Genomic DNA, 22,807 nt, shown 5'->3' on the forward strand with positions numbered 1-22,807 from the left:
TGGTTTCTAATTGTCATGTGTTATTTACTGCTCTCATAAAAACAGCAAACATCTAATGTATCGTGTGATACACTTAATCTGGTTGTAAACAACACAAACGATAGACACTATTCACTTCACGTTACTTTTGTCCACGAATCGCGTTATGTATATCAGCTTGTCTGTGGTTGCTATTGTTGTTGAAAAATAAATAGTAAGGTCAGCCGAAGGCCAAGTCGTATAAACTGTAAAAAGGTTATTGGGGCCTCAGAGCCGGCAGGGCCCCCTTCCCAAGATATAAAATTTGCAACCCCCTCTGGCAGAGGGGGAAAAAATGATCTCGGGTAAATAAATGTACACATCACCGCGGGGCCCTCTAAAGCGCGGGGTAGTAGCACGTGCTACATGTGCTACTAGGATAAACCGGCTCTCTAAAGCCTTATCCAAATTATCCAAGCTACAGTTTGATCAGTGTTTTCGAAATTATTTTGTATTTTGATCAAGAGAGCTATTTTCATTAGTAAGACTTAAATTAATATGAATTTCTTTAAAAGTAATTTTCTTGTATCATGTTAATGTTTGTAGAAACAAAATACTGACTTAACCGTAGCAATATTATGAGTACCACGACTGGTATACCAAATGTTATGGTATGTGCTGTGCTGTGCTATCTATTTGAAAATGTATATTATAAATATCTCAGTGTTGGTAATCGGCAGGAGTATGTTTTATGTAGCGGCAAAAAGGTTCGAAAGTTATATTCTAGCAGGCCCGTAGGAACGATATATGAAGTGCGGGGGAAGGGTACAACATCTAGTGGTGCGTGGCACAATCTCTAGTGGAGAGAGGCCACAAGTCACAGTTTTAACTTAGTTTCTTCTGTTCTGCTTCTAAACTAGCAGTTGCCCCTGAGAATCTCACTTTTTTCTTCTGTTTTTTTTACTCCAGAAAATAGCATGCACATCTCGGGGTTTAATTTGTATAGTATTTCATTTCTTTATAAAATGTAGTGCCCCTCCTAGGATTTTAATCAGGGTACGGCCCTGCCACGACTGGTATATTAAAGGCCATGTTATATGCTATTATGTCTGTGGGATGGTGCATATAAAAGAGGCCTTGCTATTATGTCTGTGGGATGGTGCATATAAAAGATGCCTTGCTACTGATGTAGCGGGCTTCCTCTTTAAGACTATATGTTTGACATCCAATAGCACATGTGCTCTAGTGGTGTCGTTAAACAAAACAAATTTTACTCTTACTAAGATGGCATAGTAGTTCCACCGACAACACACCATGATATGGACTAATTTTGTGACAAATTACAAAGATTGAGCAAAAGTATTTCTTTTAATGGTATTCAAAAAGAACTGGTAATACAAAAAATATATTTTGTAATCAAAGTCGACAGAAAAGTGACTGAAAAGGTGAACATTTAAGACTCATATAGACTGAGTGCGGTGCGTGCGTGCGACCCGACTAAAAAAAATCGAATTACATTTAAAAAAAGGAAGTGTATGATGCATTGGTATATATGCCCACAACTCGAGCATCAGACGCAACAGTCGGACCGCATCCAGCCTTTATGTTACATCAACTTCATTTCAAAATCTATGCTACGTTCATAAATCCATTTCTGACTTACCACAGCATCTGTATATTTAGTTAAGGATTGGGGGGGGGGGGGGGGGGGGGGGGGGGGGGGGGGGGTATTGGTAAATTGCTTGGGAAAGGAAATGTTTGGGGTTTTTTACATTTTATTTGAAAGGGAAGGGGCAGATTGCCATTTGGTGTAAACGTCCTTTAAATAATGTACTAATGTTCAATAATCCTATAATCAGTACGATGAAAATAATTTATATAACTGAATAAAAGTGAGATTTAATTTATTTTTTTATATGAATAATGATTTTGTGGAAATACTGTGTAAAATAAATAGTTTATATTAAAAACAAAATCAATGTCCTCATTTTTCCTTTAGCAATATGGCAAATACGAATGAGTGTATGGATTCAACATAAAATTCTGTCAAAACACTGGTAGTTATTTTTATAACATATTTAACCAAGCACCACCATAAATATGTCTAGGGACATCTAAATATTCACAAAGACACTGACATCATAATAATAATATATACATTATGTATTAATTACATCATCATACATTTGACCAATCATAAAAAAAACGTAGTTACATCTAAATATATACATGGATTTGACATATCACAAAAAATAACATGCACCTGACCCTAATAACCGATAGTCCGATAGTCCGCTGGAATGTATACATGTGTTGCAGGCACGGCGGAAGCAAGTAGACTTTTTTTTTTTTTTTTTTTTTTTTGGGGGGGGGGGGGGGGGGACTAAGATCGAGGGCGCAAAGCAAAGTTTCTAACGGGTTTCTGGGGGTATGCTACTCCGTAAAGTAAAATTGTGAAAACTAGATGTCCTGAAATGCAATTTTCTGCCTTCTAAAGCAAAATTAATCTCTGCCTTAAGATTTACTACCAATAATATTTTTTTTTTAGAATTACTGAAGGGGCTAGAGCCCGCTCCTCCCCCCACCCCCCGCTCCGCCGTTCCTGTGTCATAGTATATTAAAGCTTTCTAAATTGTAATTAATATTTTATTATGGTGTTCTTATCACTGTCCACTGTGCTAGAAACGTCGCCGCGGTCGCGGAAACAATAATGGTCCATATTGCATTTATACGTGTACCGCTTGCGCCACTAACAAGAGCTTGCACGTTTAGTGTGACGTCTAGGCGAGTTACCTCCCCTGACTTAACAGTGAACGGTTTTGTCACGTCTTTGTAACCTGGCGCTGAAACCTAAAAAATAAAAAATAAACACGTTTAAAACATGAAAATGTATAAACCAGTTGCATAAATAAAATAAAATAAAAATCTTCACATTTGTTAACAACCACATGAAGTCTAAAAGAAATTACAATTTTTACACAGCAGCAGGGGCGGATTGTGCTTTAGGTAAGGGGGGGGGGGTCCGAAACAATATGTAAATGTTCATAATTTGAAATTATAAATTTTACATGGACATCAATATAGATCTACGTGGTGGGGTTGGATTTTTTTTTAGCCGGGGGGGGGGGGGATTTCGTGCAACTGGGAAACCCCCCATAATCCGCCCCAGAGCAGTGCCAAATAAAACTACTGTTTGTCAACACGGAATGTTTCTAATTGATGAAATACTCCACCTTTAAAGCGTATGACCCTGGTAAAAGCAGTTTCCAATATTCTCCATATTTGGAAGTCTTGTACACGCTGTCTCCGCGACCCTTCACGGTGATGTGGGCTCCATGTAAAGCGTTTCTGTTTTCATCAGTCACGAGGCCTTTGACACCTGTCGGAGACAGATTTAAAGTCTGACGTATCATGTGGGGCTATTGATAGATTGGAACATATGTTATTGCTTTTTAAAAGAACAAATGGATTAGGCACAAATTATACAACTTACTTGGACTTCTCCATAATACATACTTGTCACGACAGTAATATATTTTTGCAATTTAAATATCAACAGAAATAAATATGATTGAAAGAGAATAAGAAAGAAAGAATAAATGAAACAGAGAAAAACCAGTTATAAAGTTCTCTATGTGTTCGATATTAGTCTGTTTTCAAATCACTACACCTATGTCTTAACTTGATATGCAATACATTTTCTCTTCTATTACCAAACGGGACATCGGGTTTTATTGCTTCTTAATGAAGATATGTGGAGCTATTCAAATATTACGTAGCGCTCTTTATGTCAAAATTAGACAATAAACCCAGCCATCCCAAACTAGCAACCGGACAACGTATTTATACGCATATTTATTTGTATTCTATAAAATAACATGACGTTAGTACACTGTTGTTGACGATCGGGAAAACGTGGGATTTTCACTTGCGTTAAACTGATCCCCAGCATAATAACGGTTGATAAAGATACTGAATCCACCCCTATAATAGTTCTGATGTTTGATGTAATTAATATTAAATTTGTGAATAGTAAACTTTTTTAATATTGTTGCACAAAATCACGTTTTTCTTGGAAATGTGTAAAATTTAAATCGCATCAGAATATACACTTTTATAAAGCATATGAGGCGGGGAGTTGAATGTGTGTGTGTGTGTGTGTGTGTGTGTGTGTGTGTGTGTGTGTGTGTGTGTGTGTGTGAAAAAGAGAGAGAGAGCGAGAGAGAGAGAGAGAGAGAGAGAGAGAGAGAGAGAGAGAGAGAGAGAGAGTGTGTGTGTGTTTGTGTATATGTATGTGGTGAGTATGTGTGTGTTTGTGTGTATGTGTGTAAGTGAGAGAGTGAGTGTGTATATGTATGTATGTGTGTGTGTGGGGGGGGGGGGAGTGTGTGTGTGTGTGTGTGTATGTGTGTGAGAGAGTGAGTGTGTGTGTATATGTATGTGTGAGAGTGTGTCTGTGTGGGGGGTGGGGGGTGGGAGGGGTGGGAGTGTGTGAGAGAGAGTGAGTGTGCGCGTGTATATAGGTATGTGTGTGTGTGAGAGAGAGAGAGTGTGGATGGATGCTAGTGTGTGTGTATGGGTGTGTGCGCATGTGTATATGTGTGTGAGCGCGCGCGTGTGTATGTGGTGTATGTGTGTGTGTGCGTGCCAACTGCCACACCCACTTGCTGTGCTAGAGCACATTTTCGTATTCGGGCCCGTGATGGAGACAGCAAAATTAGCTGGTCTCAAAACTTTTCACCGTGTATTTCCATTCTCTGCTCATAATATTACTTGCAATCCATGTAAAAATGCTCAGTGATTCGTTTGGAACCGTATATATGTATATACCAGTCTGGTGCCGTAGTAATGTACATATCGACAGACGTCCTTTCGGACATTTTGGCTTAATTCGGTCTGCCACCCGCCCCTCCCCTCTCCCCGTCTTCTAAAAATGGGAGTGCATATCAGCCTGTGACCACTCTGTCCCTGATAACACGCACCCATGTGTACTTGTTGGAGGTAGACCAGGAGGGGCTCTTTGTTGGCCTCCCAGAAGTCCTGTATCTCCGCGCTGACGGGGTATTTACAACACGACACCTCCAGCGTCAGCTCCATACAGCCGACGTACAAGTAGTTGTAGTCCTGCATGCCACCTGCAAACAAAACAAAACAACATTGAGCCGAGTTTTAAAAGCCTGTTTAGCTTAAAGGCGCATGTTTAAGTATTGTAAATGTATGTTACGCACGTGTAAGACAAAAACAGGCTTTGTAAATTCTACCCATTGCTTACAGCTTTAAGTTCGTGTTCATCCATACTGGGGGGGGGGGGGGGGGCGTAGCTCAGTGGTTCAGAATCGATCCCCGTCGGTGGGCCCATTGGGCTATTTCTCGTTCCAGCCAGTGCTCCACAACTGGAGTAACAAAGGCCGTGGTATGTACTATCCTGTTTGTGGGATGGCGCATATAAAAGATCCCATGCTGCTAATCGTAAAGAGTAGCCCATGAAGTGACAGTGGGTTTCCTCTCTCAATATCTGAGTGGTCTGAGTGGTCCTTAACCATATATCCGACGCCACATAACCGTAAATAAAATGTGTTGAGTGCGTTAAATAAAACCTTTTCCTTCCTTCCTCCATATTAAAACAATAACAGATACTGTTAAGAAACAAAAATATGTATGTTTGAAATACTTTCTGTTTCCAATATCTAATTTCTGATAGTCCCAAGGCCAACCATTGGCCTTGTCAAAGAGTTTGCATGGGATGGACGTGCTTGAACCTTGAAAGGATATAGGCACGTAAATACAGTAGAACTCAAGTCAAGTTCTAAAGTCGTGAAGTCTTTGCTATCGCTATCTTGGGAACCCTGTTCTTTCTCTGACCATTCTCGTACAGTTTTGATGAGGAAAAGGAAAGGCATGTCTGGCTAATGTGAAATATTTTATTTAACGATGCACTCAGCACATTGTATTTACGGTTATATGGCGTCAAACATATGGTTAAGGACCACACAGATATTGAGAGAGGAAACCCGATGTCGCCATTTCATGGGCTACTCTTTTTGATTAGTAGCAAGGGATCTTTTATATGCACCATCCCACAGACAGGGTAGTACATACCACGGCCTTTGATAGACCAGTCGTGGTGCACTGGCTGGAACGAGAAATAGCCCAATGGGTCCACTGACGGGGATTAATCCTAGACTGACCGCACATCAAGCGAGCGCTTTACCACTGGGCTACGTTTGGCTAATGATGACTCAGTACGTCGTTCTGGGCAGAACGAAAACCAGTGGTACAGCGTTCATCTGGTGCGCGACCGATCTCCCCATCGGTGGCCCATTAGGCTATTTATTCCAGCCACACAACTGATGTAACAAGGACCGAGGTATGTACTATCCTGTCTGTGGGATGCTGCATATAAAATATCCCTTGCTGCTAATAAAAAATAGTAGCCCCTGAAGTGGCAGCAGTGAGTTTCCTCTGTAATTATTTGTGCGCCCCTTAACCACATGTCATGTCATGTCTATAAACCAAAATGTATTTGATTACGTAGTCAAACAAAGGATAACATAAAAACATATCGTTCTTTCTTTGTTGGTTTGTTTCTCACCTATCAAAGCATACCAGTCAGCTCCATTGGTGATGCCATCTTTAAAAGAGTTCTCGTCACTTGAGTTAAAGCACCTCAAACCCAAGTGCATTGTGGGATGTGTTTTCGAATATGCCAAGGACAGATGTTGGAAGACTTTGTCATCCGGGGTCTTGGAAGATGCTGGGTTTCTACTATCTGTTAAATAGACGAATAGACATTAGTGTGTTTAATATATATCAATGGAAATTAACTGTTACTATACTCTTCAAAAAAGTAGGGAAACTCAAGAGTATTTTTCTGAAAAGTCTTATCGAAATACACTTGCTTAAATAGTCCGGTTAAATTCTTATTTTTGTTTTTAAACTATATACATAGCAGAGAGAAAACATATGCTGACAGGATGATATTATTAATAAGGTATCGTTAAAGACAACAAACTTAGTTTTCTATATATTATCTTTAAAAAAAGTAGATCCCTAATAAGAATTTACAATTGCCAAAATTGTAAGGTATATTAGCTGTGGGGAATGGTTATGTGATAATAGTGAATTAATTAGGCAAACATTACAACCGGTAGTTCAGTATTACAGTAGATTTTATGACCACCAAAGATCTTGAAGGACGATTGGGGTCAGAAGTGAAATTTGAAAGTTGACGTTTTTTTTATCAGTAAATCGCAAATTCAAACAATAAACATGACTAAAAACAAAACAATAACAACTGTATGATCAACAGAATGAAAAAGATTAATAGAAATAATGTTCCACAGTGATTAATCGACCTTCCTGGAAATTGTCAAAATCGAGAATGACACACCACGCACGTTGTCGGGGCAACTGCGTGATGCAAGTGCAAACTATGGAATATGTTTAGGTGTATTCATAAACAGACCTGAACGTTCTTTACTAGGATGTCTGTGGCCAAAACGTATGTTCGGTCTAATAGTTGATATTAACATTAATATTTCAGGTTTCCCTACTTTTTTTGAAGAGTACATAAAATATGCGATCAGTGTAAAGAAAGTTATATAAAATGTGTCAAAACCATACAAAATGTTCGTGAGAATGGCAGTCATCCTATATTTCATTCACTTTAATTTGATGTCCGCGCTTATATTCCTGATTCACAGAGCACTTTTCCATTTTAATTTTTCGTTCCATCCAGTGCACTACGACTGATATATCAAAGCCCGTGGTATGTGCTAGCCTGTCTGTGGGATAGTGCATATAAAAGTTCCCTTACTACTAGTGGCAAACATGTAGCGGGTTTCCTCTCCAAGAAAGTCAGAATTACAAAATGCTTGACATCCAATACCCGATGATTAATATATCAATAAGCTCAAACTTTTTTTTATACTATTATATAAATCCACATTTACACAAAGCGTATTATGCACTACGGACAAAATTTAATTATAGTGCAGTAATGACGAAAATCATGTTTAGTATATTTTTCAAGCACGGGCGTTAAAATAATTACTTTTTTTCACTGCATCAACAGTTATTTCAAACTAAGTACGACCTGTTTTACATAACTACACATTTTAATAACACGCCAGACCTCACCTTTATAGTTGTCATATGGATAGTTAGCGACGAGTGAACCTCCGTGAAAGTTGGCGGAAAGTACGAACTGCTGTTGATGAAGCCACGTGATCACTGCCTGCGTCTCTGGTTGGATAACCTGGTTGTTCTTGTTGTAAAAGTCGGGAAAGTTTCGGTTCAGATCAAAATTTCGTCGATTGTATCTATTTGAAAAACACAACGAACGTAATAACGCCATGTAAAAACTCAGATTCCATTTATAATTCTACATGCTGTTTGAATGGGCGAAATGTATTAAAAGATTGAGTCTAAAGTAAGAAGTTTTATAAGCACGCGGTCTGGAATATAGTCACTAAAGCTTTACTGATGGACTCAAAATAGTTTCACCAAATGTCCAACTCTGAGCCTGAGTGCCCACGTTATACATTTTAGGGCAGGGGTTGGCCCAATGGTAAAGCGCTCGCCTGATGCGCGGTCGGTTTAGGGTCGATCCCCTTCGGTAGGCCCATTGGGCTATTTCTCGTTCCAGTCAGTGCACCACGACTGGTATATCAAATGCCGCGGTAGGTGCAAATAAAAAAGTACATTGCTACTAATGGAAAAAATGTAGCAGGTTTCATCTCTATATGTGTAATTTATCAAATGTTTGACTTCAAATAGTTGGGGTCGGGATTTAGCTCAGTTGGTTGAGTGCTCGCCCGAGGTACTTACGTGGCAGGATCGAACCAGCTCAGTGCACCCATTCAACTGATTGGATTTTTTCTCGTTCCAACCAGTGCACTACAACTGGTCAAAGGCTGTGGTATATGCTGTTCTGCCTGTGGGAAAATGCATATAAAAGATCCCTTGCTGCATTAGGAAAAATGTAGCGGGATTCCTCTGATAACTACGAATCACAATTACCAAATGTTTGACATCCAATAGCCAGGCGCGGATTAAGGCGGGGTCCCAAGGAGCCCGGACCCCACCCCTATTCTTTTTGTGAAACAATATATATTACAGAATACACAACATTGCAAACCCATTCCTGAGTCCGCGCCTATATTAGCCGATGATTAATTAATCAATGTGCTCCAGTGGTGTCGTTAAACAAAACAAACTTTCAAATAGCCGATGATGAATAAATCAATGTGCTCTAGTGGTGTCGTTAAACAAAACTAAAGGTTATTTTTATATATAAATATGCGTATATAGTGGAAACTCAGCCTGATTTGGACTGCAGGTATCAGTTCCACGATCCATCCGGATTCGTTGGAAGTTTAATCACCTGCCAACGACACTGTAGCAGTCTCCTTCTGTTGAGTCGGCGAATCCATCCGGGTTCATGGTCGGCATGATGTGGACTGTGGTGCTCTTCAGGAAGTCTGTGATCGTCCGATTCACGCCAAACTTGTCGACGAGGAACTCGGCAAAATGCAGCAGAATCTCCCTGCCGATCACCTGGAAATAATGTGCAAATAGTCCATGGAATTCAAACGGGTCTAAATGAGTGCATATATATATATATATATATATATATATATATATATATATATATTATATATATAGTATTGCATGAGTGGGAATGATATATGGAATTTATGAAACGACTTTGGGAATTTATTCCCCGAGCGAGCAAACTATGATTCTAAACAAACGTTAAAAATGGTTGTATTCGCTTCGAAATCGGCGTTTAAAATAACATTAAGTCATATTCAATAAAAGTGATGTGGAATGGTGTCAATTTCAGGAACCGCAACTGTTACCAGCTTGCAGATGCAAAAGATGACTCGTGACGTCAGTAGCGTACTATAACAGTTTTGAACATATATACCGCGTTCACACTGAATGTTAGTTCGGTCTAAATGTCGCTGTGTGAACGCTCCTCGGTTCCAGGCCCGAACTAAATCGTAATTGCGTGGTACAGCGATAGGTGGTGTTGTCCTTTACCACAGTAACATAACTCAGAATAATCAACAAGACTCCTTTGTTGGCAATTCGACCACCAAAGGCGCAGAAAAGTCTTTACAATTTCATTACGAAGCATTCTTCAGTGTACTTCAAAATGTTTCATTACGTCATATGCTAGTGTGAACGCGGTCTAAATGTCGCAGTGCGAACGCTCCTCGGTTCCAGGTCCGAGCTAAATCGCAACAGCGTGCAAATAGTAACGTTTCACACGTGTATTCTGTGTGAGACATAACTCATAATAACCTGCAAGACTCCTTTGGTGGTCGAATTGCAGAAAAAATCTTTACAATTTCATTATGAAGCATTTTTCAGTGTACTTCAAAATGGTTTATTACGTCATATTTTACCTTAATCTCACAGGCACTTGACAGAGATTAGTATAAATGAATGATGTTGTATATCGGTAAATTTGATATATTTCCGCAATATTTTGCACATGCTCTCTTCATACATGACAAATTTATTGCCACTTAACGTGTATTTACATATACTAAACATTTCGATCTCTACTATATAAAAGATACAAGGGTCCGTCACTCGCCATTTTGGTGCGATTTTCTTATTTCTTAAATATCTATTTTTACGAAATAATCGATTACGTATTTCTTACAACTTTTAAGCAAGTTTTAACATCTTTTTCGACTAAAATTATTTACAGCCGTTGCACTTACGCGTCACAGACACATGGATGTCATATTAACTATACGTCACAGTCTAATCGATTTCCATCGTGTAATTTTGCATTGGTTGTATGGCATTGGCGACCTGGTCATCACCTAGGAACAGCCAGTAGTATGTCTTGAAATTTTTAACACACGTACATATGTCAACAACCACATGTAACCAAAAATAACGCTGTCATCAGTGGAAAAACTATGTAACCAGTTTTTAACATTGTTATTACCTGTGAGGAAATCTACACCATTGTACATATATGGATAACATATTAGAAATTAGAAATGATTTATTTCTAGTATCGATTAATCACTGGAAAACAGTCCAAGTTATCATTACTAGTATAGAAATTATTACTAAATGATGTAAACAATGTAGAAATCAATTTTAGATGATGTTGGTTGTACATATCATATATATATATATATATATATATATATATATATATATATATATATATATATATATATATATATGGTCCTCACAGTGCAACGGTATTACTAGTTGTTCCTTGTTGAACAGATCTATTTCCACAAGGCTTACTGATCAATACTTGGTATACGCACGTTAATAATTCATCCAAAGCTTCAAATTATAAATTATTAGAAAATACTGTTGCATTTGAGACATATCTGACACATATAGAGAAAAAACACTATTGCCCATTAGTACGATTCAGATTTTCAAATCTTAATCTTCCTATTGAAATGGGCAGATGGAAAAATATATTACTAAACAATCGAATATGTCCATTATGTAAAAATTATGACATCGGAGATGAGTTTCATTATATGTACATGTAGGCCTATGTTTTCTAAGAATGAAAGAAAATCGCTATTTACCCACTTTCTGTCAGTCAAAACTAAATATATATAAATTTTATAAATTATTTAATTCTAAGAAAGCTGGTGTCCTTAGAAAACTTTCTATATTTTGTACTTAGTTATGAATATTTTCAAACCCTCTGGCTGATTTTCTGTATGTTTTGGTATTTATGTACGTAACTGTACTTTCACCATCTTGTCACAATGTATTAATTGTTGTTTTATGTAAAAATGTCCTCAAATGTCGTAGACTACGGCCTGAATGTAAACTAAAAAAGTTCAGTTCAGTGCCCCCTCCTCCCCCCTCCATTTTGTGGCACCTTCCTACGCCTATGATATCTATTTTATTCCTTTCTGTATAATAATCTTCGTGCGTATGTGTGTGGTGCAGACACATACGTTTATGCATGACCAAATGACCATACATTCATTGTATAAGCCAAAGCTCGCTGTCGATCATTCACCGGGATAACCTACATAAGCGGTCATCATCGGTGATTAATGTGGCCCATCTGTCAAGAGGGAGTTGTTGACCTCAAACTGTGTAAGACAAAATCTGTGATTTACTAAATCTAATGTGTGTATCAGTTATGGTCATTGAACTGTTTCTAAGATGTTTTGACTAGCACATCAATTTTTACACATACCTAGAATATGTTAACCAACTAATCAACAACACAAGTATATTTGCCCTCGCCCCCCCCCCCCCCCCCCCCCCCCCCCTCATCCGAGCTGGAGCAAATCTTCAAATTCGGGTCAATAACAATAGAGGCATTCCAGCAACATGAGCTGTCCTGAAACCTTTTCAACCATGCATTTTCATCATTCTACTCACAATGTTAGTTGTGATCCATGCAAAAATACGCAGTGAAGCGTTTCAAACCCTATATATAGCTGTTTGGCAGTAATGCTAATATGAATGTATCATGTTATCCAGATTCAGGATTTTTCATTTAATCCGGGTAAATATCCCCACCCCTACCCCCTATCCTCTACCACCACCACCCTACCCCACTCTGGGGCTTAGCCAGAGAGGAAAAAACGCCGAGGCAAACCCAGACTTGTAAAATAAATATCAGTGTCATGGGAAAAATAAAATAAATCTGGAGAAATTCCAGACGAGGCAAGCGCCTCATGCTGGCTACGCCATTGCTACTCCCCATCCCTATGAAAATGAGAGCCCGTCTGCCTATGTTTTTGATTAATGAGTTCCCCTGGGACGTGGCTAGCTAGTTTGAGATAACGCAGCTGGCGGCAGAGAAAGTGTGACATGTATCAAGAAGTGAAACTATCCACACATGCCGCCACTTGGCGCGTAATTAACGTAGTTATTTCCACTCGCAGCTCTAGAGTGTGAGAGAGGTAACGTGCTGCCCCCATAAACTAAACGTTACCGTTGACGTATTTTCTACAGACAGTAACATAAATACAGCAGGCTTTTGATATACCAGTCGTAGAGTAGTGGTTGGGGTGGAAACAAATATTGTTCGAAAAGTCATAATGTGGTCAACGGTTCTTCGAGGTGATTCTTCTACTGTAACACAGACTGCAGTTCTTTAATACTAGTATAATGAGAGTAATGCTAGGTTCAGACTACCAACTGTCAGCAGAAAGTTGGCCAACACGACGGTTGCGTTGTAATTTGCCCAACTCCAGACTTGTGACGGGTGCTCTGAGATCAACAACCAATAGGTTATACGACGAGAATCGAGTTGTAAGAGCGCCCAGACTAGCAAAAAGAACGTCGTACAAGTCGTCACAGCACAAAGTTGGCCAACTTTCTGCTGGCAGTTGGTAGTTTGAGTCTAGCATAACCATAACTATCCTTTATAGAGACGAACAATTTATGAATATATATATATATACATTGTATATAACATACACAGAATAAAACAAGAAAAGCAACTAGTTACCAATAAGTTTGTATGCTGTTTGCTTACCTCGTTTCCGTGCATATTCGCTATGTATTTTACGTGTGGTCTTAGCGTCACGTGATCAGACGCATTTTCACCAATGACAATCACCCACAAGTTAGCACCTGGCAATGGAATAGTGACAACATTAAGGTAGCGTTACAAGTGATTGCATTTATAACAGCTCCCACATTAAATTTTACACTATCGCTATTTGGTGTTTAATACTTACAGTATTTCGACACTTGGTCTACAGTATAAGAGAAGAAACCAGCAAGCGATCTTTTAAAAGCCCATCAAACGGTCTTTGGTATTATTTGTGATGGGGAAAACCCCACTGAATTGGCCGAATCACCTGGCAGTCATTCGTGGGAGCAAATACAACGTTATCAAATCACCCCTTTCATTGTAACGTGTCTTATACAGAGATACGATTTGCATAACGGCTATATTGTTCAGACTCCAACCTATAATGACGTCACACGCATACCAGGTCAGGGTTTTACGTGCACATTCAGAAGCAAGCTGTTGTAGCGCACGCCTGTCTCGAGTCTAAACTCAAATGGTTTTTTTTAGAAGCACAGGGCCAGAATCTCATTGTACGAAGCGATCTTAGACCGACCTTCGTGGTGTCGTTTTTAAGCCATCGGACATAAGGCTGGTAGATACTGGGTTCGCATCCCGGTACCAGCTCCCACCCAGAGCGAGTTTTAACAACTCAATGGGTAGGTATAAGACCAATACACCCTCTTCTTTCTCACTAACTAATAACAACTAACCCACTCTCCTGGACAGACAGTCCAGATAGCTGTGTGTGCCCAGGACAGCATGCTTAAACCTAACTTGGATATAAGCACGAACATAAGTTGAAATGAAACGAAGCGATCTTAGCGCTAAAATCGTCTTACGTTGTTACGCATTTAAGTGATTTTAGCGCTAAGCTTTTAAGATCGCTTCGTAAAACTGGGGCGTGGCATATAATTGTTAAAATGTTATTTTGTATTTTGTAGAGGTGTCTTTGTTTTCAGTTCACACAATACACACTATAAACTTTTAAAAAAACTTTAAAAAATGAAATGTACAATATTATTATTATGTTTCTTAAACAAGGTAAACAATTACTAATTGAATTAAAGTCTATAGTTTAAAATTTGTTTTGTTTAACGACACCACTAAAGCACATTGGTTTTATTAATCATCGGCTATTGGATGTCAAACGTTTAGTAATTTTGACATATAGTCTTAGAGAGGAAACCCGCTACATTTTTTTCCATTAGTAGCAAGAGATATTTTATATGCACCATCCCACGGCCTTTGATATACCAGTCGTGGTGCACTGGCTGGAACGAGTAGTCTATAGAGAATACACACCATCCACAGATTTGCCGATGCTGTGTAAACGCGTGATGTCGGGATGACGTCGCGTGATGTTGGTGAGAAACTGCTCTATGAAGTCGTGGTCGTGGTAGTTGTAGTCGAGGCTGCCCACCACCAATAGAGTCTCGATCAGCCCCAGCAACCAGCTGCAGACAAGGGATTTCATTATCGAGACTAACAGCGCCTGCTGAAACGAAACAGTAAGGATAAAGTTTGTTTTGTTTAACGACACCACTAGAAAACATTGATTTATTAATAATCGGCTATTGGATGTCGAAAATTTGGCAATTTTTATATTTATCTTAGAGAGGAAACCCGCTACATCTTTCCATTAGTAGCAAGCGATCTTTTATATACATTTCGGTTTATACTATATTAGATAATTTGAAAGAACAAAAATGTGGCGTCTTAACAATGATTAATGCAGGTGGCCGATGTTAAGTTATACAGTTTTATTATTATTATTATTATTATTATTATTATTATTATTATTATTATTATTATTTCAATCGCTAGTATATGTAACAGATACAAAGACATGTTTGCTGTTGTTAGGATATCACAAATATATACACCCCAATAAACAGAACCATTTTGAGTTTGAGCCTATATTGGAAAGAAAATATCATTATTTTTCCAAGTGGAACGCGAACACAGTACCTTCCACTAAGCCAGAGAGTCTGGTGTTGACTGAAGTGTGAGCAGATCTTAGACAAGTTCGTATCCTGTTTTTAAATCACCTTTCGTTGGACAAATCAAATCTGGTATTGACTGAAGTGTGAGTAAATCTTAGAAAATTCCGTATTCTGTTTCCAGATCACCTTTCGTTGGACAAATCAAATTTGATATTGACTGAAGTGTGCGCAAATCTTAGAAAACTCCGGATTCCGTTTCCAAATCACCTTTCGTTGGACAAATCAAATCTGGTACTAACTGAAGTGTGAGTAAATCTTAGAAAACTCCGTATTCCGTTTCCAGATCACTTTTCGTTGGACAAATCAACTCAACACTGACGTGCATACATCACGACGACACAGAATCGTGTTGGCTCGCGACATATCTACTAACGACGGCAGGCGAGGTCTGGTTTCAATTAAATTTGATTAATTAATACAGGGCCGTACCTAGTCTAAACAACTAGGGGTGGTTGTAGGAGGGAGTTAAATTGACAGTAAGATTACAAGTGCACTTTTCGTGCAACTATCTTTCTCCCCCACCCACACTAAGTACGTTGCTAGACAAAAGCATACTGCATAAACAAACTGGAAGTGCAGGTTTGTATGATAACAAGTGGTTATTACGTTGCTAGACAAAAACATAATGCATGAACAAACTAGAAGTACAGGCTGGTGTTGTAAAAAATGGACAAGCTCTTAGATGAAGCTTTTTTCGTCGTCTCTGATAAACAAAAGAGAACACTCAAGAGTACATTAATATACACATGCTTTTAGTTCTTTGCACCAATGATCGTCTCTACCCGGAAACGTGCGACTCGCATATATAGGGGCGGATCTAAAAATTAATAAATCAGGAGTGGGGGTTACGGCTACGTTTAAAAAAAAAACAAAACAAAAAAAACAACAACAAAAAACAACAATCCTGATTCGTTACATTGTAAACACCAATGACCCTAGCTACAGATGAAGACGCCCAGAAACACAAACGAATGATAATGTAAGCAGAGTTGTAAGTAATGTGTAATTAACTTTATCCTGCAACAACTGTTTCTACTGGCCCATTTTGAAGTCACAAAGTTTTACGTCATATGCATAGAGCCATTACAAAATCGTTCATTTGACCTCTACGGTCATCGTAGAAATAATATTTTCCCCCTTGTTTGATGGATTGCAGGATAAAAATAATAACAAGTTAATGACGCAGGATATCAGCTTTATCCTGTTCAAATGAATGAATGGATGAATGAATGTTTAACGACACCCCAGCACGAAAAATGCATCGGCCATTGGGTGTCAAACTATGGTAAAGGCAAACAAATATAAAAATTCAACAGTTAAATTAAAACACAGTGTAAACAACTGTGCAAAAATACAAATTTCACAGAGAGATAAAATTAAAATTTAGAATAAAAGTCAGTATCATGTAAATATTGTAATACAAGCTTTGGATGAAATTGAAAGGATTCCATCACATTACGTTAGCCAAATATATCTATTCAGGTCGAATCGGAAATAAATATAATAACTAGTTAATGACGTAGAATATCGGCTTTATCCTATTCAGGTCGAATGGGAAATAAAAATATTAACTAGTTAATGACGTAGAATATCGGCTTTATCCTATTCAGGTCGAATGGGCAATAAAAATAATAACTAGTTAATGACGTAGAATATCGGCTTTATCAGGCCGAATGGGAAATTTCTCATACTTACCTTAACAAGATAAATCCGATAATCTTAGAATCTACGTCATTAACTAGTTATTATCTATGTAATTATATTTATAATAGTCAATCATATACACCTGGGCCCCGTTCCGCTAATAATAACTAGAATCGGTATCTTTATTGTTTAAGCAGTAGTGAATATAAACAAAATCAATGTTTAACGAGACTGCAGCGCACAAAAATGCGTGGGTAATTGGATATCAATGTGACGAAAATGCTCAAATGATAAGCAGTACTGAAGGATACGTTTTCCAAACAAAAGGTGCTGGGAGTGCACTCTCGCTCCACCAGCTTTGGTGGTGTCGTGGATAAGCCATCAGACATTAGGTTGGTAGGTACTGGGTTCGCAGCCCGGTACCGGTTCCCACCCAGAGCGAGTTTTAACGACTCAATGGGTAGGTGTAAGGCCACTACACCGACTTCTCTCACACTAACCACTGACTAACCACTAACTAACTACTACCCACTGTCCTGGACAGACAGCCCAGATGGCTGAGTGTGTGTGCCCAGGACAGCGTGCTTCAACTTTATTTGGATATAAGGACAAACATAAGTTGAAATGAATGAATGAAGTCTCGCTCCCTAATGTCTGTATGTTTGAAACAAGAATTTATTTTTATGTTAAATTTTAAATACTAATCTATAATCCGATATTAATATTACGTTTTCAGTGTTAATTACCGTAAGTATTCTCACAACGGACACTGCATTATACTCATATATATATAACCACCCCTATTTTATCTAATACGTGGTCTACCAATAATTGGTAAACTTTTATAACTCTGATATAGTACCGACTCCTTCATAAACATGCATATTTTTTAAATATTGCTAAGTATTACGATATCGCCAGATGACCCCACCCCTAGTTCTAGTATATGTATGTAATAATGACTGCCCCCCTCCCAATCGAATAGATGATTGACACTTGTGAACGGAGACGAGTTAGCCAGCTGCCATCGATGTGCGCTGCCTGATTTCAAGCCTCGCTAATTGACAGTTGATGGAATACCGACTTGAGTAATTAGTCCGGCCATGGTTAATGTGCAAGTAGACGCGTTACTTTTCAAGCTCTCTCTCTCTCTCATTTATACACAAACAACCGGAATCGACTGTTTTAAAGGGATATAGTTTGCTGCATTGTAAGATGTTGCCGACTAATAAAATATTTCTATGATTAAACTTACATATTCAATATATTTTCTGGTTTAGAATATCAGTGTCTGTATATTCAATGTGTTTCTGGTCGTCTTAATATTTGTAAGAAGCCCAAACTGGATTTTGTCTTCAAATAATTTCGTACGTACGAACAACATTTTTTTTGTGGAAATAAAATGAAATTTCGCCTAGTACAAATATTAGAACGATCAATATATAATATTAATATACAGCCACTAATATTTTTTGCACAGAAATATATTTGATATGTAATTACAATCGTTAAAAAGTCTCTGTTAGTCGATAACATCTTAAAAATTGCAGCAAACTCAGGAATGTCCCTTTAAAGGTGTTTAAAATGGGGCGGATCTAGCCTTTCTGGTGGTGGTGGTGGTGGTGGTGGGGGGGGGGGGGGTCCAGAACGAAAAGGCCACAATGAAATTGTAAAAGAACACCATTATAACAACCTCTATTGTCTTTTCAAAGGTCTACGGTTATATTAGACGTTTCTCGCAATATCAGAGATCGCTAGATCTACCATTTAATGTCCTTCCGTTAGAAATGTAATTAAAATATAAAGCTTAAGACGAGGACCTCCTACCCCCTTCTCTAGATCCGCCCTACTTTAAAGCTGATTAATATATACTGCTACTATTTGATTATATAAATATGTAAAATGTAAAGCACACCCTCTCGCGTACATATGCATAAACGATAAGTAATAAATCTGCACACATACTCATACACGTACACACGAACATACACATGCACATGAACGCATATATACACAAGCGCACGCACACACCCATGCACACACACACACACACACACGCACACACCCATGCACACACACACACACACACACACACACACACACACACACATGTACATACACATACATAAACGTATACACACAATAGCATACATATTCCTACGCGCGCACACTTACACATACACATACTCATACACATACACATAAAATACACACACACATACACATGTACGTACACATACACATACGTATACATACACGAATACGTACACATACATGCATGAATACGTACACATACATACATGAGCAAACACACATGTATGTATGCATGCATGTGCAACACGCACATGCATCCAACATTTTTCTACTCCTTATTTTTCAATAAACTAAAGGTTTATTTTGTTTAACGACACCACTAGAGCACATTGATTTATTAATCATCGGCTATTGGATGCCAAACATATGATCATTTTGATACAGTCATAGAGTGGAAAACCGCTACATTTTGTTTTTTAGTAGAAGCAAGGAATCTTTTATATGTACCATCCCACAGACAGAATAACACATACCATGGCCTTTGATATACCAGTCGTAGTGCACTGGCTGGAACGAGAAATTGCCCAACGGGCCCACCGACGGTATCGATCCTAGACCGACCGCGCATCACGCGTGCGCTTTACCACTGGGCTACGTCCCGCCCCTCTCTATAAACTAATATGACTTCAAATAATCCATTTGTTACATTTTAGTTATAACTTGCGATATTCTTTTGCAGCAACAACATAACCAGAAGTCGTGTTTTTTAAGTCATTATAATCTAGTTTCAACTGATCGGTAATCATGAGTCGGATGGTATGATTTGATGAACCGATTACCGTGCAGTGTAAAGAAGGCCAATCAGCAATATAATAGTAGTGGTTAAGCCATCGACATTAACTCCAGTTTCTCGTTGACAATTCAACTCAGATTCGTGGTTCCAATTCAGTTTGAGGAGGGATCAAGTGAACTTTGGATTTCACACGAACCATTCAGTTTCGATCTCCGACCAAAGCTGGTTGGAACTAAATGATTTCAGATGTGGACTCGTTTCCAATACATTCATTTATATCTATTTTCTTATTTTTAATCCAATTAAGGTTCAAGCACGCTGTCCTGGGCACACACACATCAGCTATCTGGGTTGTCTGTCTCCTGGATAGTCGGTTAGTTAAAGAAATCGGTGTAGTGACCGTACACCTATCCATCGAGTCTTTAAAACTAGCTCTGAGTGGGAGCCAGTGCCGGGATGCGAACCCTGTACCTACCAGCCTTAAGTCCGATGACTTGACTATTACACCACCAAGGCCTGTTACCGTCTCTGACATGGTCGACTGTTCATTGTAAACCAAACTGTATCTGAGCGTAGTTCAAGGCTTAAGCCTCTCATATTGGAATTACCAGCGAGGAATTGGGCTGGTAGGTTCGAGACTGTATTTCATTGCTGACTCCCACATAGAGCACAGCACGGCTGATGCGCAGTCGGTCTAGGATCGATCCCCTTCGGTGGGCCCATTGATCTATTTCTCATTCTAGCCAATGCACCACAACTGGTGTAACAAAGGCCGTGATATGTACTATCCTGTCTGTGGGAAAACAAGATATAAAATATTCTTGCTGCTAATTGGAAAGAGTAGCCTAGCCCATTGCGTAGCGACAACGGGTTTCCTCTCTCATTATCTTCAAGGCATGGGATTTGTAATCCAGATACCGACTCCAAACCCTAAGTGAGTGCTCCGCAAGGCTCAATGGGTAGGTGTAAACTACTTGCACCGACCAGTGATCGATAACTGGTTCAACAAAGGCCATGGTTTGTGCTATCCTGCCTGTGGGAAGCGCAAATAATAGATCCCTTGCTGCTAATCGGAAAGAGTAGTCCATGTAATGGCGATAGCGTTTCCTCTCAAAATCTGTGTGGTCCTTAACCATATGTCTGACGCCATATAATTTGTAAATAAAATGTGTTGAGTGCGTCGTTAATTAAAACATTTTTTTCTTTCTTTCTCTCATTATCTGTGTGGTTCTTAACCATGTTTCCTAAGCCATATAACCGTAATTACTAATGCGTTGTGCGTCGTTAAAGTCGCATACCCTAGTTTCAAACCGTGAAAGTGGACACTAAGTTTAAATCTACGAACCTGTAATACATGGATAAAGCTACAGTAGAGTGATACAAGGCTGTGATGATGAAATGGGGGAATAAACCCTTTAAAACAGACTAGAACTCGTCTCTGTAACCGTTATTTCTCAGAAGTACGTGCATGTTTTGGAACTATAAAAAATGTATTTCTGGGTAATACAAACACCAAGATGACCAAAGACACTTCGGGTGTACTAAAATGGACATTTTAAATAATAAAATGTAAGTAACTTATCAAATTATCAAAAATGGCTCTAATAGTGAAAAATACGTCGTAGTGTTTATAAACACGTGTCTGTCACTTTAAGTGAAACAATTCTTCTTTCTTCCTTCCCACATAGAGTGAATGTGAACGTCTCCGACAGGTAACGATTAAACCATCCTGAACGTCTCTGTCTTGCACAGAACTCGTTGGCGAAATCAGAGTTTGTGTCCACGACAGGCGTGCTTGAACAGTTCTCTAATGGAAGCATGCCAGAAATTACCCACCTACCAACCCATCCCGGACGCATAGCCTTCATGGTGGAGGTGGGTAGGATGGAGAAGGAAAACTCCTTTAACGTGCCCATATCCACTAAAGGTTCAACAACGTCCATCCTGGGTACGAATTCTGGTTTTTACCAGATCTCCTGTCCAGGGCAGAAAAAGGTGGGTGTCAAGACAGCAGGTTTGAAAGCTATTAGTATTTAAAGCTATGAAATAGGTACCCAATCCCGTGTTTAGCTACATCGAGCGACATTAACAGTTTGACTAGTTCCCTGTATAGTCATTCGGTTTAACATAAAGCGCATAAACCCGTCTAGCGAACGTTGTTTCTGCTAGGTTTGGTTGAACTCTGATGGCGTTTCTTGTTAATCGCATAAAAGAGACGTTTCTCACTTTAATATGTTACAATAGTTACTACGCCTGGTATCAACTGAAGACTTTCAGAAGGCTATTGATTTTACTAGTTTAAAAAATAATATTAAATTGAAAATTCGTGTTCGGTCCGAATATTCGAAATGTTCGAATAGTATTTTCAACTATTCGAATATCTGTGGGTTTTAGATCGTATGGGGAAAATTAATCTACATGAGATGGATAATGCGGATTTTTAAAATTCTAAGATCGACCCTGCATGCTGTTTGTCACGTGCATTCAGTCGGGATCATAAAATATGTCAAGAGTTTTTGAAATTCACAAAAAGCGTTTTTGATAACACGGGAATTGGATTCATCTAGACTAATCAATATATCGATTTCAAATCTTATAAACAAGAATTAAAACAAAAACGCTGCGATCAGTTCATACAACGGTGGTTTTACGGATATTACAAACTCTTCTGGGGTCCAATTTTATACATTACTCAAAATGGAAGTTTACTTCGAAACCTATTTGACGAGATTTTCGTACCAAAATAGAAAATGGATAATTAATTGCAAATTTAAGATTACCGCTAGAAAGAGGTAGATGGTTTAACATTCGTAAAGAAAACATGCT

The 22,807-nt window shown here is 38.7% G+C and overlaps 1 protein-coding gene across 4 annotated transcripts in view; it reads right to left on the reverse strand.

Moving 5' to 3' along the window:
• Window positions 1-1,307: 1,307 nt before the first annotated feature.
• Window positions 1,308-22,807, reverse strand: part of LOC121367662 (carboxypeptidase M-like) — a 29,028-nt gene continuing 7,528 nt past the window's right edge. For 2 of the 4 annotated variants that reach the window (XM_041491971.1, XM_041491970.1), the window contains exons 2-9: window positions 14,810-14,999; window positions 13,466-13,563; window positions 9,344-9,516; window positions 8,098-8,279; window positions 6,551-6,727; window positions 4,941-5,093; window positions 3,192-3,337; window positions 1,308-2,808 (exon numbers count right to left, since the gene is read on the reverse strand). In XM_041491971.1, the coding sequence (XP_041347905.1) occupies window positions 2,608-2,808; window positions 3,192-3,337; window positions 4,941-5,093; window positions 6,551-6,727; window positions 8,098-8,279; window positions 9,344-9,516; window positions 13,466-13,563; window positions 14,810-14,981 (1,302 nt within the window). In that variant the 5' untranslated portion in view covers window positions 14,982-14,999 and the 3' untranslated portion in view covers window positions 1,308-2,607. Of the gene's footprint in view, window positions 2,809-3,191; window positions 3,338-4,940; window positions 5,094-6,550; window positions 6,728-8,097; window positions 8,280-9,343; window positions 9,517-13,465; window positions 13,564-14,809; window positions 15,003-22,807 lie in introns of all 4 variants that reach the window. The other 2 variants (XM_041491969.1, XM_041491968.1) reach the window with 1 other exon arrangement.

Source organism: Gigantopelta aegis, chromosome 3 (assembly GCF_016097555.1).
Source record: "Gigantopelta aegis isolate Gae_Host chromosome 3, Gae_host_genome, whole genome shotgun sequence".
In the NCBI taxonomy this organism is placed as follows: domain Eukaryota; kingdom Metazoa; phylum Mollusca; class Gastropoda; order Neomphalida; family Peltospiridae; genus Gigantopelta; species Gigantopelta aegis.